This window comes from Erigeron canadensis, chromosome 6 (assembly GCF_010389155.1).
Source record: "Erigeron canadensis isolate Cc75 chromosome 6, C_canadensis_v1, whole genome shotgun sequence".
Lineage (NCBI taxonomy): Eukaryota > Viridiplantae > Streptophyta > Magnoliopsida > Asterales > Asteraceae > Erigeron > Erigeron canadensis.
In genome coordinates, this window is record NC_057766.1 from 42,503,353 (window position 1) to 42,519,107 (window position 15,755).

Sequence of the window (15,755 nt, forward strand, 5' to 3'; positions counted from 1 at the left end):
AATTCGTGCATTATGTTCCAGCCGAATTTATCATCCCATTATTACTCGATCATCTTGTTATGAGAACCCGAAATCAATAGCAATCATGTTTTATGTTCTTACAGGTTTCACAGGACGATTAGGAATCATGTTTATTCCAACAGTTATTTCAGAAGCTTAAGCCAGGAATGATGCCTGGCCCAAGTCTATTTTGACAACCCAGCCAAACATTGCAACCTTAAGTTTATTTTGACATAATTACATATTACAAAATTACTTGTTTCGAGTCAATGGTTTCCACATGTCCAAACCACCACCAATGCCACCATTAAAAAGCTAGATATTTGCTATAGCATTCATGCAACAGAATCTAGTAATTTCTAGTCCGTCCATGTATTTCTTTGAAAGAACAATTTTAGTCGAACACAATTGTGAAAAGCCATATTAGCAGTAGTTGATTCTTGCGAAAAAGATGTTCATCTGAGATGCAGCCAATTTCAAACTTATTTTCCTAGAAGATCTTTCTTTCAATGTATCCTAGTCACATTCTTGACTCCATTTGATTTGGCCTTTGTCCCGATTACAAGGATATGAACAACTCATTCTAAAATTAAGAAGAAAAACCAACAAAACGTGCAGGGGAAAAAGGGCGACTATGAAGCTTCTCTTTGAATCTTTTCAACTTCCTCGCGGTGTTTTCTCTCTGCTTCCTCGAGTTCTTTCTCGGCATCTTCTTTGTCCTCTTTTATGTCACGATCTTCAAACTCCTTGGCTGCTGCCATTGCTTTCACAACAGGATCTCTTAGCTCTGATATCAACCCACCACCCACTCTATATTCTTCTTCATCTCCAATCAGGAATATACGTTGATCGGGTCCCGTTGCCATTGGAATGTCCACTGATAGCAATTTCATATCATACTGCAAAACAGTAGTAGCAGACCATAAAATTACAGCATGAATATGGCACGGTGTATTACTGACCACTATATTTAAGTGGCAACATGGACCAGAGAGCAGGTTCAAAACAAGTAAAGATTTGTTTTTATATTAAAATGGCCCAGTTTGACTCACTTACATTTGAAGCACTTGAGCTAAAAGTTACATCGTTTAGCGGTCTTATTTCGGCTAAAATTTTAAATCTATAAATAACCCCTTAAAAACAAAATGCATCTCCAATTGACCCATTTTTACATACAGTTTTCACACACACATAAACAACAACCATACTCTGCATTATGAGTACCTTAAGTTCATATGCCAACTTAGAGCCATAGCCTAGAGAGGGAATTTCAACGTATTTGTGAGAAATTGGGTGATTGGGTCAAACTGAGGTATCTGTTATTGCTAGTGCGTAAATGGGTAAACTAACAAAGTTTAAATAAAAATAATAGTGGTGAAAATGAGTCATATGGTTAAAAGAAGTTCAAATAATATATACTATTAAAAGTTTTTACAACTTTCTAAATTACCTCATTCAAAGTATCATTTAATAATAGTATTTGCAATCACACTAAACATATCAACCAAGTACTGACATAATAACAGACAAAAATTTGAAGGCAGGTCAACCCAACAATACCTGTTTGCCCCGCATGGACACACAGCTGTACTTTTAAGAATGATCCAAATGTTTCACTTTAAAAGGAATAAAACACACTCTCGTGCATCAGGATTGTCAAGGGTAGGCATCAGCATTTACTCTTTTAAGTTTCAAGTCAATATGTAACATAAATTCTTGAAAGATGTGGTAAAACACTCTAATACATTAAGATGTTAAAATCAAGAAACTGAAAAACTAACCTGGCCTTTTTTGTTCTTGACTTCAACACTAACTAAGCCTTTCATCTCAGAACCACGTATTGGGAAAATAAGAAAACATCGCCTGCTCCTGAGACCTGCCTTGAAGTTTTTTAGTGTTATACCACCTCCTGACATAACATATGCTCTTAAATCTGTTCCCGTGAGCGGAGCACCCATAATTTCAAGAATGTCAGCAGAGGTGTTAAGTTTTCTCATTGCCATCCGATAAACCTTGTCAGGATTGATATTGAATCTTAAATGAAGATACAATCCCTTAATGACAAAAAAGAAAAGAAGATGATATCAGAAGTCAGAACGAGTCTTCATCATAATACAAAATACTGGTAGTTATCTTTCTAAAAAAATACAAACTATTGGTAGAACAATTAATTAGAATATCTATCAATTTTCGATCTAGAACACCTCATGAACTCATGATAAAAGTTAACAAGTATGCTCAGAAGCAACATGTCTTAAGGACTGATCAAACTAAAAGACCATAACTACCATTTACCACCTAATTTACGCCTAAATGCCTAATAGTCTCCTGCAAACCCGAAGTTAATAATAATGAAAAATGTAAGGACATTTGCACAAAGCAGGCAAAAGATGGTAAAACTCTTAACCAGCCGATTTCATAGGGGACACTTAATTGTGAGGCATGATGTCACCCTAGATAGAGATCTAGTTACGATTTGCTTTGACAGAATGCAGTTTTCAGTTCTACCAAGCATGATGAGGGGAACACAATGTACATTCCCAAAAGACACTGTGCTCAATCTATAATACACGGCTGCCTAGAAACTTGCTTGCGATGTAAATATAAATATAGAGGTTGCAAGATCGGGGGTCTGTATAATGGGTCAACACAAATTCGATTGAAATGGGTCTAGTCATAACAGGAAGGTAAGGTTGGATTGACCTACATTGCTTATCTTATAAACTTGCTTGTGATGTAAATACAAAAGCTACCTTTAAATAACTAGTTTAGTCTTGACAGCTCCGCCCTACCCCCTAGTTTGTATGACAATGAAAATGCAAGCCCTATTCAGAATGGCACATCGAGTATTCTAGTGTCACCCTTGATAGAATTTTAGTTGGAATCTGCTATGATATATTAAAGTTGTATATTCATCAAGCATGATGAGGATAGCACATGCTCTCTTGCTAAATATTATATGCTAAATCACTCATAAACACTTACTTAGAGATCTAATAATGTTGGCATATGAATATAAACACACGAAAAGATGTTCAAAGGCTTCATAAAATAAAACACCTGATGTAGAGAAAGACATTCAACTGCCAAAGTCAGAACTATGCCAAATAAACCAACTTCAAAAAGAAAAATACGGGTAATAATTATTTGTGGTGCATACTTGCATGTCCCCTAGAAGAAGCACATGCGAGGAATGTAGCATAAACCAGATCCCCATTCCTCATACTCATAGCAATAAATATTAAGCGTATAAGATAGACTTTCCTTTTCTTGATCAAAAAATGACACCCCGTCTGACATACATCCTAACTTAGAACTCTGAAACTCCATCAAGTCTTGTGGGCTACTAATAACTTCATACGCTTAAAAATCCATCAAAAAGTAACTACTACATGGCATAATCTGGCTAGAGAATGCATAACGCCTATGAACAAAAGAGAACCCATGTACAAAACTACTAACAAAACATCATAATATAAGCTACCCTTCTATGTTCCTTGTCAAAAACATATATCACATGAATTCATGTTACTTGTACAGAATAGGACACGACATTCTACTAAACTGTCCCTCACTAGCAAAGGGTTCAAGACTTTCTATTAAATCTCCCTTCACTAGCAAAAGGTTCACGAGTTTCTATTAAATCGCCTAACAATATATTGTCCGAATATGATACTATGCCAAGAGTAACAAATTTCCAACAGTAGTACTACACAACCTACATTGCATCAAACGAAACCAACAGCCGACTAAAAGCGCAACAAAAGAAGTCGTAAAAAGAACTCACAGTGAAAGCAACGATAGCGGAAGAAAGAGCAAGAAAACCATACTTAGCCATACCCTCAGAAAACCCAATAAAAGTATTAGCAATCCCAAACATAACCCTCCATAACAAAACACATATAAACGCACCACCAGCTGTCACTAATATCACTGCATTCCTTCTCCAAAACGCATCCATTTGCAACCCCACCGCCTGTTTATACCTCGAAAACGTCTTACCCACAACCTTCACAGGCTCCTTAAAAATCTTCCCTTTCAATGTATTCACATCCACTTTCCCACCTGATTTCGAACCCCCATTTGTAGTGTACCTAAACCCTAGATAACTTCTACTCAAATTCAATTCTGATAGTTTTGGAGACGAATTTTGGGGCGGAAATATAGGATGTCTGAAAGATGGTGGGACTGCACTGTAACTACGAGATATTGAACGAGAAATTGGAGATGAAATTGGGGGTTTTGAGACGAGATTATGATGATGGTGATTAAGGAATCTAGTGAAAATAGATTTGGAAATTGATGGTGATTTTGACATTATTTTTTTTTTTTTTTAAGTTTTGGGAATTGGGGGATTTAGATTCACGAACTGCACAAACTCGATTATGAGGATGGTGAGATTGAAGGGAATTAAATTGAATCAATATTTGATTAGAGTAGATGGATTTTGGTGTGTTTGACTTTTAGATACTATTGATTTTGACTTGATGGCTTTTATTTGAAGCAACTGTATATGTTTATGATGATTTCAGAGACGCGGTATGACTAGTCTAGTAGTGTCACACTGAAATCACTGTAATGTAACTATGTGTGTTAATGTGTTATTTCTTGGAGGATCCGACTAAATGGGCTTCGGCTTTGTCAACATTCTATACAGGGATTGAGATTCTATAAAGTTAAAACTCAACTTCATAGGTAAAGTTGGTATCTAAACTTTTGGATTAAAATCAAAGATCAAAATTTAAAAACCATATTTGAATCTTGACATTTGATTTCAACCCAAAGGTCAAGATATTCTCAACTTCACTTATGAAGTTGAAAACAACTTTAGAGAATTTTTAAGGGCCTAGAAAAATAAAAAAGGGATCAAAAGGGACCATGACTATATATAGAGCCGAACACAAAAATGCGATGAGTCCACTAGAGTTTTTATTTTTTGAAAAGTGAATTTTGCTAGTCTGTTATACGTTCTATTAATTAGATCGCGCTAGAGACTTCTCTCGAAGTATAAATGTCTATTTAAAATACACGATTGAAGGAAAACTCCATACTCATCCACCTAAAGGTACAACGATTAATAGAGATAAACTCTGCCCTTATTAAGAGACTTTCTATGTCCACCCTAATACCTGAACACAAAACATCTTGAATGAGGTGATGTTCTTTCAACCACTGACCAAATGCTCAAAAACGATTCGAGTAGAATTGATAATATTAAAACTTGTTTATATTAAAACAAAACCTAGCAATTTCCTAGTATACTTTAATTCAACATCCATAATAATCCTAAAAGCAATCTCCTCCTTGCTCACCATAGGTAAGAAGCGAAAAACAACCTGAGCTCACCTTTCTTTCAATTGGTAATCGACCACTAACCCGACCGTTATCGTTTGACGTAACATAAAACATCGATCAAGCTTGGGTTCAATATCAAGCTTTAAGAATTTTAATCGACTTGAGCTTGAAGATAATTATCGATTTCATTCAACTTTATGAAACTCCTAAGCATATTTTATTACACACCATTTTATTTCTATTACCCATTTTGATCCCGTCATGCTCTCAAATTTTGGTTGAATGCTTTCTTGATTTGAAAAGGCGACAAATAGTTGTTTCAAAAATAAATATTTAATATATTTATAGAGATTCATTCAAATAAGCTAGTTTGAAGGGTCTTGCAAATCAAATTTAATAACTTCATTTTAAGTTGGTGAAAAACTTAATATAATTTTCTTTTTAACATTCAACTAGTTGTTGACCCTGCGTGTTGTCACGGGCTACGTTTTTGGCAAACGTCTAAGTGAGTTGAGTGATAAAGTAAGGGCCCTGAGAAACCGGAGGGTATACATTAAAGTTTTGACAAATTTATGTCAAATATTTGAACTCAAACTTTAAAAGTTACAACTAACTATCTAGCAATAACATTAAGAATATTGTAAAGGAATAATAAGTCGTATAATGACACAAATAATAACTATATTAATGCTTTAAATGTTTCATGAATGTAAGACGTAAGAATGATGAAAATTATTATATATTAAAAACGCTATATATATATATATGTATGTATGTATAAATACGGAAGAAAATAATAAAAAACTAAATCTGTACAAGTAAAACCATAACTGTGTACAAATTGTATGCTGAAAACCTGAGAACCCAAAAGTTTAGTGTCAATAAAAATGAAAACAAAATTTTGATGTGGGATACAAGTTAAAAGATAAAAACTTTCATTTAAAAAACAACTAAACATGTAGCAATACAATAAAAATAATGTAGAGAATATTAAGATGTATAAAAACATGAACAATAACTATATTAATCTTTTAAATGTAACATGAACGTAAGATGTAACGATGATAAAAGTTATTGTATAATGAAACGCTATATGTATAAAAAGACAAATGAAAATAATCAAAAACTAAATGTTTAAAAGTAAAACTGAAACTGTGTGAAAGTTGTTTGATGAAAATATGAGAATTTAAAAGTTTAGTGTCACAAAAATGAAAGCGAAAACTTTAATGTTGGGTAAAAGTTAAAAAATAAAAATTTTAGGGGATTAAAACGAAATTTGGTTTTAAATTTAAAGGGTTAAAACGAAATTTGGTTAAAATTAGTATATGCTTTAAAAGCTTGTACATTCCACGTATAAAGTACTTATACATTTACATAGGTTTTTAATATATACAAGCAATTCAATAGCTTCTATATCTTCACTTACATCACGAAACGACCCATCACTTCTTTTCAGTCTTCGGTTTGCCAGTAAAGTTGGTTGCTCAATGTTGTGATTGATACACCATTGACCAATTAAACTTCTTAACACGTAGTTAGGAGTTAGGGTGGCATTCCGGAGCTTTTGCTGAGTTTTTGGGCACGTAGTATTTCCACAATCAATCCATCTTTGTATGTATGATCTCTCATAAGTCTGCAAGATATCATATATGATCAATGAAAGAATACAATACGCTTGATAAAAACAAGAAGACATTCAGTTCAGCTGAAAATTCAATCTACCTGTCCGGTGGACACAATCACAGGATCCCGCATTAGTTCTAGAGAAATCGGGCATAAGAAATCATCAGGAATCACAGGTGTATCCGACTTCTTATTTTCATCATTCAGCATAGTAACTGCCTCCGATGAATCCTTTGGATTCTAAGACGAATAAACCACTTCGTTTTGACCATCCCCATTCAAAAGATCATCTTTGACAAAGTTTCCACCTTTCTTTCAATTTCTAGCTGATTAACAACATTAATCGCACTCTCCTTAAGCAAATTAGCCTCTTTCTGCGATACCAAATTTACGGATTTACCGTATCTTTCTCTTGCTCTTCTAAGCTGCCCTCTCACTAAATCAACCTAATTCAAAACATTTCCAAAAAACTTACACTTTACAAAATAACCATAAGTATATACTCATAAAAATATTCTTACTTGTTCTTGAACTTCCTCAGAGATCAAAATGATCATATGGCAAATTTGCTAATGCTTTTTCTAACTTCCTTGTAACACATTGAAATTGAAATTCAACTTTCTTGGCTGCTCCATCCTTTTTCAGTCAAATTTAAACATTAATAAATTCACAATTCAAAACATAATACATTCATAAACTAAAATATAAAATAATAACCCCCATATAGAATAGTACTTATCTGTTTATCCTTTCAACTCACTAAAATATGACTCTTTTTTTAGCTTCTATTTTCTTTTTATTCAATTAGACTTTATAAGATTTTCCTAACTGGTTAACAAGCAATAAAAGATTCTACATTTTTATACTTACATTTATAAATTTATATAAAACTAGCCCTTTTTAGATACAAACTAAAGTTTTAATCTTTAACATCTTAAAACCATGAATTTATTTTATTTTATAAAATACAATCATATATATAAGAAAATGGATAAGAACTTACAGGGGAGATCTTGTGATCAAAATTGGCAGCAATTGACAACAATTTCTTAGCAGATTGAATGGAAATTGTCAAATCAGAAACCCAATTGGAGGAATTTGAAGAAGATGAAGATGAATTAAAGTTATCTAATTCACCATTAAAGTCCCTAATTTCTTCAAATAAATGAGATAACAATGCAATTCTTCTTGAAAGGTCAGTACAATCTTTCTTGAAGTCGCCGGAGAATCCGCCGGCGGAGGTCCTAGAGATGTCACGGACGAGACAGAGGAGAGATTGGGTTGCAGCTAGTACGGCGGTGGATTCAACGCCGCCGGCCATTGCTGGCTGTGTGTGTGTGTTTGACTCTGTATTTTGTGTAATGGAAAACTAGAAAGTTTGGACGCCGCCCGATGGGCGGCGTCGATTTTTGAAGCGAACTATGGTATACCGGTACTTACCAAGAAGTTTTTGGGGTAAGAAAGTTGGTTAACGGTAGAAATATGTGTTTAACGGGCGACGTCGATTTTTGAAGCGAACTATGGTATACTGGTACTTACTAAGAAGTTTTTGGGGTAAGAAAGTTGGTTAACGGTAGAAATATGTGTTTAATTGCATATAAAATATTAAAGGTGTTATCTCCCATTTCTTTATTATTTAAAAAGAATCCCATATATTTGGGTTAAAAACAAATACAAAACCAAATGTAGAAAAGTTACAGAAGGTTAAGGAATATATAATGAAAAAAAAAACACAAAAAAAACAAATAAATTAAGAGGTTCTATAAAAATGTAAAAATTTTGCAAAGTAAAACTTTTTAAAAAGCCTAAAATTTTTCAACAAAATAAACTAAACTAATACACCAAATTAATCATATGTAAAAGATCAGGTTTATATACGTAACTTTAAAAGTTGAAATGGTAAGATTAAAAAAACTTAAAAAAAATATATTTTTTTTAAAATGTAAAAGATCAGGATTATACATGTAACTTTGAAAAGTTGAAATGGTAAGATTAAAAACTAAACTAATACACCAAATTAATCATATGTAAAAGATCAAGTTTGTATACGTAACTTTAAAAGTTGAAATGGTAAGATTAAAAAAACTTAAAAAAAAAAATAAAAAAAAAGTGGTGATGGGGGACTTGAACCCACACCCTCTATATAATAAGTGATGTCTAAGACCACTTGGTCTACCTCAACTTTTGTTTATTATTCCATTTATCACATATATATTCGAAATATTTATTTGTGTAAAAAAATCCAAAAAGTTACTATTCATAACCTTGATATTTAATGATATTCTAATATAATGGCAAAGTTGTTCTCAATGGTACATCCATTGTGGGATGAATGTTGCCGCATAGATTAAAAGCAAACCTCATAATATCTAGTCAAAAAAAGTAAGTAACTCCTAATGCCGTTTTTTATGGGTTTTTGGTCCCAATATCGTCTTCGACGGTTTATGGGGAAGGTTGATATGTAGACAGCCTTACTCCTACCAAAGGTAGAGAGGCTGTTTCCAGGTTCTACCATAGGTAGAAAAGGACCTCCAGCCTTGCTGGACATGAGGATCGAACTCATGACCTCTGTTTCCAGAGACATGAGCTCCAACCACTGATCCAACCCAGTTGATTTTATAATTCATTAGGAGTAAAACATTCATTTTATTGGATTCGAACTTAGGTCTTCCCAAACCAACCTTCTTTTTTTTAAATCTTCAGATATCTTTTTCATATATAAAGCTGAAGTCTTTGCCTAAATAATAACTAAAAAAGCATAGCTATAATCTTTTCATTTATTAATTTATTTTTGAAAAATCTATTTATGATGTCATACCTATACCTATTATTAATAAAATTAAATTAATTATTTAAAAACTTCTAAGCCAGTAGAACATATTCTTCCATCATTGCTTTTCCTATTTGTTCTCCAAATTGTTCTAACATATCTTAAATTGGTTATGGTTATTTAAATTATTGGCGGTTATCGCCATTCATTTTAAGCGCTGACCATTCATTTCATCAAATTAAATATAATAAGGATGTTTTTTTATATATAATTTTTTGTTTTCCATTTATACACAGTTCCAATTATCAATTATTTATCATTGGTTATTTATTATTAAACTTTATGTTATTCTTTCTCTAAGCATTTTTCACAAGTATAAATATTAGTTGTGTTTCTAATGCAATTTTTTTAGTTTATCTAGGTGCCATTGAATAATTGACTTATTTGATCGGGTTAATCGAATTCCGGGTTATATGGGTTTTAACAATTATGGTGTATCCTAGATCCTTCAAATCAGACAAGAAAGAGTTGTCTTTCTACTAATCATGTTTCTATGTTTGAAAATTTGGTTGATTTCAAGGAAATAACACAATATAATGATGAAAATGTGTTGATGGTTTTCAAACTAGATCTGGAGACCTTAAGACGTTGAAAATTTTTAATCCTTTTATTATTTGATTTTTGTAACTTTGATTTGATATTAGTTTCATGTTCTATTTTGGATATCACTTTCTCATTTGTTTTTTATATATTGCCATAACTTTTAGGGGTATCCGGGTATGTAATTAAAAATGTCTGATTATTACGTAATCAACTATATTGACGTATTTTTCATATATAACATTTAATTATATCATAATTGAAATAACCGTTAATTAATTAACTTAATCTTACCCGGGTATCACTCGGGTGCTTAAGCTAGTATAATATATAGAAAGAAAAAAAACTAAAAACTTGTAAAAAGGGGCCGCCAAATGACGAGTAATAAAAAGCAGTTAAGCCCAAGATTCAACAATCACCGGCCCAAAATCCATAATCAAATCACACCGATTGTTCGAGATCATCCCCGTGACGACCAGTCGACCACAACAGACCAAAAGATTCAATCACACAAAATACACACCGTAAAGAAGAAGAAGAAGATGAAGGTGATTCACATCCCTTGCCTGGAAGACAACTACTCTTATCTGTATGTACTTAATCATCATCATCAGATAAATTTTATTAATTTATTCCAGTAGGTTGGTTTTTGATTTATTTATTTAAATATAAGCTGACTTGACTGATTGATTAATTGGCAGAGTTTTTGATGAGAAAACAAAACAAGGAGCAGTAGTGGATCCTGTCGAGCCCGAAAAGGTTCTTTCAGTCGCTAAACAACATGGCGTTGATCTTAAGCTTGTTCTTACCACTCATCACCACTGGTTTGTCACTTTGTTGACCTTATTTTTTATTTATTTATTTAATCCAAATTTGTATTTATTTATAATTCCAGACAAGATATTCAATATATCTTACTGATTTAGCTCAGTTCGTTAACTTTCGGTGCCATATGTCTCAAGTAAAAGCGAAAATTCAAAATTATGTTGTGGAAAATGTTATATAACAAATGTCATATGTGATTCTAGATATGTAGTAGGTTTGTTTATTTGTTATGCTGAGGATAGGCCATGTTTCGTAGTCTGTTAAAATTGGTTGTCGGTTTAAATTATGAAGGTGCTGGTTTGTAGCTGCGATCAGTTTTTCGTTTTTTATGATACTCGAAGTTGGTTATTCAGTATCATCTGATCAGACTGGAAAATCATTACAAAACTGATTATGGATATAGATATAGGACTACCTCACTGTTTGTAACTATAAGCAGCTGAGTATATGATTTTTGATATGATTCTATAAGTCACAATTTTCACCTAGAAAAAGACACTTGAAACATCCTTTATTGATGTTTGCATTGGCTTTCGTGTTATAATGATGATAGGGATCATGCGGGGGGGAATGAGAAGATAAAAGAGTTGGTGCCAGGTATTAAAGTTTATGGTGGCTCTGTTGATAATGTAAAGGGGTGTACTAATAAGGTTGAAAATGGCGATAAGTTGACGCTTGGGGATGATATAAATATACTCTCTCTCCACACACCATGGTATGTTTAGTTATTTCTGGTCAATGTTGTTTTCATTGTGACCCACGTTGCAAAGCCTCATTGATAGCCAAGTAGGGCAATCTTGTTGACAAAAGACCGTAGTATCAGATGATTTGCGGTCTAGAGCAACCGACAGCCAGATATTATGTGGCATGAAATTTTATCAAAAAAAGTAAACTTTGCTATTTAATGGGCAATCGGGAAATGGAACTGTTGCGGTTTCCATAGGTATTTTGTGTCTCATGTTATGGGAATAATAACTTGATGTGGTTTACTGCTTTTTCAGCCATACTAAAGGACACATAAGTTACTATTTGACCGCGAAAGAAGACGAGGACCCTGCTGTGTTCACAGGCGACACACTGGTTGGTGTATCCTTACATATTTAGATACCCATTGAAATGCATGCCAATCCTTATAATTGTCAAGGCACTTTGTGACACTTGCAAATTATTTAATAAATTATTTTGACACCGTATTAGGTGTTTTAGTGGTTGAATCAGGGAGAATTTCAGTTCAATGCATAGCCAATATTTTCCCGGCTTGTAAGATAAGTAGATAACTAGTTTACTAGCTAAAATTGAAGCAGGTTGGTTGACTAAATTTGCGTTATTTTTTAAGGAACTGATGCATGCAGCCCTTTGGGTTTCTGCTCAAACCTCGTTAGAAACATAGTTTATAGCTTATTTGTTTGACCATTCCTAAAAAAACAGAACAAGACAATATGAATCTTTCGGTGCCTGTTGGGTTGCATCAAGCATTCTGAAAAATCGGTTATATTTTGTAGTTTGTTGCTGGTTGTGGCAAGTTTTTTGAGGGCACAGCAGAGCAGATGCATGAGTCATTATGTGTGACTTTGGCTTCTTTGCCAAAACATACTCGAGTGTACTGTGGCCATGAGGTACTTTTTGTATTCTTTTCCTGTCTTATAGTTTTTAAGCCTTGATCTGGTGGTAAAACATATACCCTTTTTCAAGTTTTATTTTTCTATTTTCTCCTGACCATGTGACCGTGTTTTCTCGTTTTTCAGTATACAGTGAAAAATTTGCAGTTTGCTCAAACGGTTGAACCAGAGAATGCCAATATATCTCAAAAGCTATCATGGGCTCAGCATCAGAGGCAATCTGGGCTTCCTACTATTCCATCCACCATTGATGATGAATTAAAAATTAATCCGTTTATGCGAGCTGATCTACCAGAAGTTCAGGTCTTGCTGCTTTTATTTAATCAATTTCCACTTCTACACGATCTTGAAAAGTTAAAAGGCAACATAATAAATGTTAATGTATCTAAATGGTTACAAAGATTTTGAACTAAAATGGAACCGGCTTGTTCCGTCATTTAATCCTACTTTTATGAACATATACAGCATATCTGAATTTTTAACTAAATTTTGAATAACTAGGGTCTCATATATTCAATCACATTGCAGGCAAAGGTTGGATGCAAGTCCCCTGTCGAAGCAATGCGGGAGATAAGGCAGCGTAAGGATAATTGGAGAGGGTAATCACCAAACAGTCTTCTCTTTAGTATTCTGTCACATATATTTCCTTTGTATCTTCTATGTAACCCCGCGTGTAATAATGTATGCCATCAAAACTTCAAAAGGCCTATCCTGTTTACTTGTAATTTTGTGATGTTCAATATGTCATAAATTTTCCTATTCACGGTCTATCTTTCAAAATCCCATCTCATTTCCTTTTCTCGTTTGCTAAAGGTTTATCTAATCTCTTCATTTGATGATTAATAGGATTTGTAATACTCACCTTTAAGTGGATTACACCCTTCCCTTTTTGGTCTTTGACCTTTGATAGAGATTTAGTTATCAATCCAAATGAAGCAAGATGACCCGATGATTGGATCTGTTGAAGGGTTATGGAGAAAGGGTATGGTAGAGCTTATTCCCCTGTCTTTATTGTGTCGGTGTGGGTAATGATTTGAAATCACCCTTGTAAATGATTCAAATTGGGAGTTGTGATTATAAAGGAGTGGGAAGGAAGTAAAAGAACCATAAAGATGTTCAAATTCTTTTGATTTATTCTTTGCTTGATGTAAACTTGAAGGGTTAGAGTATGCTTTAGACGTCTACGTATTTAGTCTTCCAACTAAAGAAATTGAATGCTTCATCATCACAATTCACTCTGCTGGAAGTACTAGTTATTCCAAACTCGTCTTCCAGTCAATAATTGACTTTTGAAAGTCAAATATTATACTCGTAATGAACGATTAATGCTTGCCAATGGCCTAAGTGACAATACATACTCATATGGCATTATGGCTGATTGGCTTCTTATGACATGTTTAAGTACCAGCTCGTTGCTTCTGTTAAGTCGAGGTACTTGAAAATACATTTTGTTGCAAACATGGTGACAATTAGTACAACGTGGTTACCTTTGTTCTAAATAAGACGTGACAAATAGTACAATTAAGTTGGTATGCCTTGTTATGTTTGCTCTTCGTTAGTAGTTTGTTACCATGAGATAAATCAGCTGTCTAATTTCATGGGAACACTTCCTTTCAAGACTATCTTTAAAATAATCAACAGGTTTTCAAGTTTCCACCTTTAACAAAGTTAATTTGGCACATATGGAAGTGGGAGTGGAAAAGATCTTTTTTATTTAAGTTATCTGGGGAAGACAAGTCTTTTAACTCAAATATAATTGGCCTAAGGTATCGCTTAGAAGTTTATGGACCCTTCCCCGCCAAAATGCCAAATCCCTTCTTAATACATGGGGTATATATATGTTGATATTGTGTGAAAATCAGTAAGGTAAGTATACAAAACTAAACGGCCTTAGTAAGTTACTTTGAATCATTTGTCTTGATATCTCTTTTTTTTTTTTTTAGTTTTATTTGGTACTTCAACTCTTCAAGTTCCTTGATTTCTCTTCAGGTTATCCATTTACTTTTAGCTACTAGATAAGATGACTTGTGTTGCATGTCTCATTCATAGGTTTATATGAACAAGTAAATGGGTAAGATTTTTCATGTTCGGATTATCTAGAGACGTCAAGTCTTTTGATTAAGATGTTTTAGTTAGAATTTAATAATGTTTTAAATCCGATACCTCTTGTTTTTTCTCCTACAATGTAACAATCTTCTATATAATCTTACTAATTTAAAAAGATTTGAAGATTTAATATGTTTATTATAGAAAACTAGTCACACCGAGAAGAATATAACTTGTTCAGCGAACATTAGTTGGCCATCTAGGCTTCCTCTTTGCTGCTAAAACTTAAGTATCACAAAGTATCGATGTCAACTAACTCCATATGCTTGCCATAGGAAACTACCGAAGTATCAAGGATAGCAGGATACCAAATAATAAAATGTTCATTTGGTTATGTCTATGACGGGTCAAACCATCAATCTTTTGAAAGAAGAAGTGTGATATCAAAGCTAAATATTATATGTCCCATCTATTAAAACAATATAGTTTGTGATCTTTTGAAAAAATTGATTACAACTTTCATAGCATCAACTGTTGCTAGTAATCGATGATATTAAGAATAATATTAGATACAATACACTTAGCTTCTAGGAATTATATAATGTGACATGATTTCTTAAAGCACTAGACGTTCCATCTTAAAAAGACGTAATTAAGAGTCTTCGTATGATGGCAAAGTGTCAAAATAAATGCAACAAATTAGATCATCTTTTCAATCAAAGTTAAAAGCCATAACCCTTCATACCAAGTTACCAACGTGTTCACACGGTCCAATTCACATCAAAAATTAAGGATTTGTTGCACCCACTGCATGCATTAATAGAAGTTTAAGAAGTGCCAGATAAACAAATGTATTGGAATTTTATGTATAAGTGACAACAAGATACCATATGTATATCAAAATTGGGTAACTTAATAGTCTAATACACTATCATATATCAAAACTTATTAATAATTTATCGGCATTCACCATAAAA

The 15,755-nt window shown here is 33.2% G+C and overlaps 2 protein-coding genes and 1 pseudogene across 2 annotated transcripts; 1 reads left to right on the top strand and 2 right to left on the bottom strand.

Moving 5' to 3' along the window:
• Positions 1-408: 408 nt before the first annotated feature.
• On the bottom strand, positions 409-4,547 carry LOC122603843. The gene is made up of 3 exons (XM_043776666.1): positions 3,788-4,547; positions 1,782-2,054; positions 409-899 (listed from the first exon to the last, which is right to left on the bottom strand). Exons 1-3 carry the CDS (start codon positions 4,316-4,318, stop codon positions 633-635), a joined length of 1,071 nt encoding a protein of 356 aa, XP_043632601.1. The 5' UTR covers positions 4,319-4,547; the 3' UTR covers positions 409-632.
• A 2,064-nt stretch (positions 4,548-6,611) lies between these two features.
• On the bottom strand, positions 6,612-8,239 carry LOC122603842 (annotated as a pseudogene).
• Positions 8,240-10,703: 2,464 nt separating this feature from the next.
• Positions 10,704-13,512, top strand: LOC122603257 (hydroxyacylglutathione hydrolase cytoplasmic). Its single transcript, XM_043775919.1, has 7 exons — positions 10,704-10,877; positions 10,990-11,112; positions 11,667-11,828; positions 12,115-12,193; positions 12,616-12,729; positions 12,859-13,035; positions 13,261-13,512. The coding sequence occupies exons 1-7, from the start codon at positions 10,831-10,833 to the stop codon at positions 13,333-13,335; spliced, it is 777 nt and encodes a 258-aa protein (XP_043631854.1). The 5' UTR covers positions 10,704-10,830; the 3' UTR covers positions 13,336-13,512.
• The last annotated feature ends 2,243 nt before the right edge of the window (positions 13,513-15,755 follow it).

Excerpts from the sequence above, each read along its gene's own strand:
- LOC122603843 (XM_043776666.1), bottom strand. The coding sequence starts at position 4,318 with ATGTCAAAATCACCATCAATTTCCAAATCTATTTTCACTAGATTCCTT. Across the intron at positions 2,055-3,787 it reads CCGCTATCGTTGCTTTCACT|GGATTGTATCTTCATTTAAG; the intron begins GTGAGTTCTTTT and ends TTTGTCATTAAG. Across the intron at positions 900-1,781 it reads TCAAGAACAAAAAAGGCCAG|TATGATATGAAATTGCTATC; the intron begins GTTAGTTTTTCA and ends ACTGTTTTGCAG.
- LOC122603257 (XM_043775919.1), top strand. The coding sequence starts at position 10,831 with ATGAAGGTGATTCACATCCCTTGCCTGGAAGACAACTACTCTTATCT. Across the intron at positions 10,878-10,989 it reads GAAGACAACTACTCTTATCT|AGTTTTTGATGAGAAAACAA; the intron begins GTATGTACTTAA and ends ATTAATTGGCAG. Across the intron at positions 12,194-12,615 it reads TGTTCACAGGCGACACACTG|TTTGTTGCTGGTTGTGGCAA; the intron begins GTTGGTGTATCC and ends TATATTTTGTAG.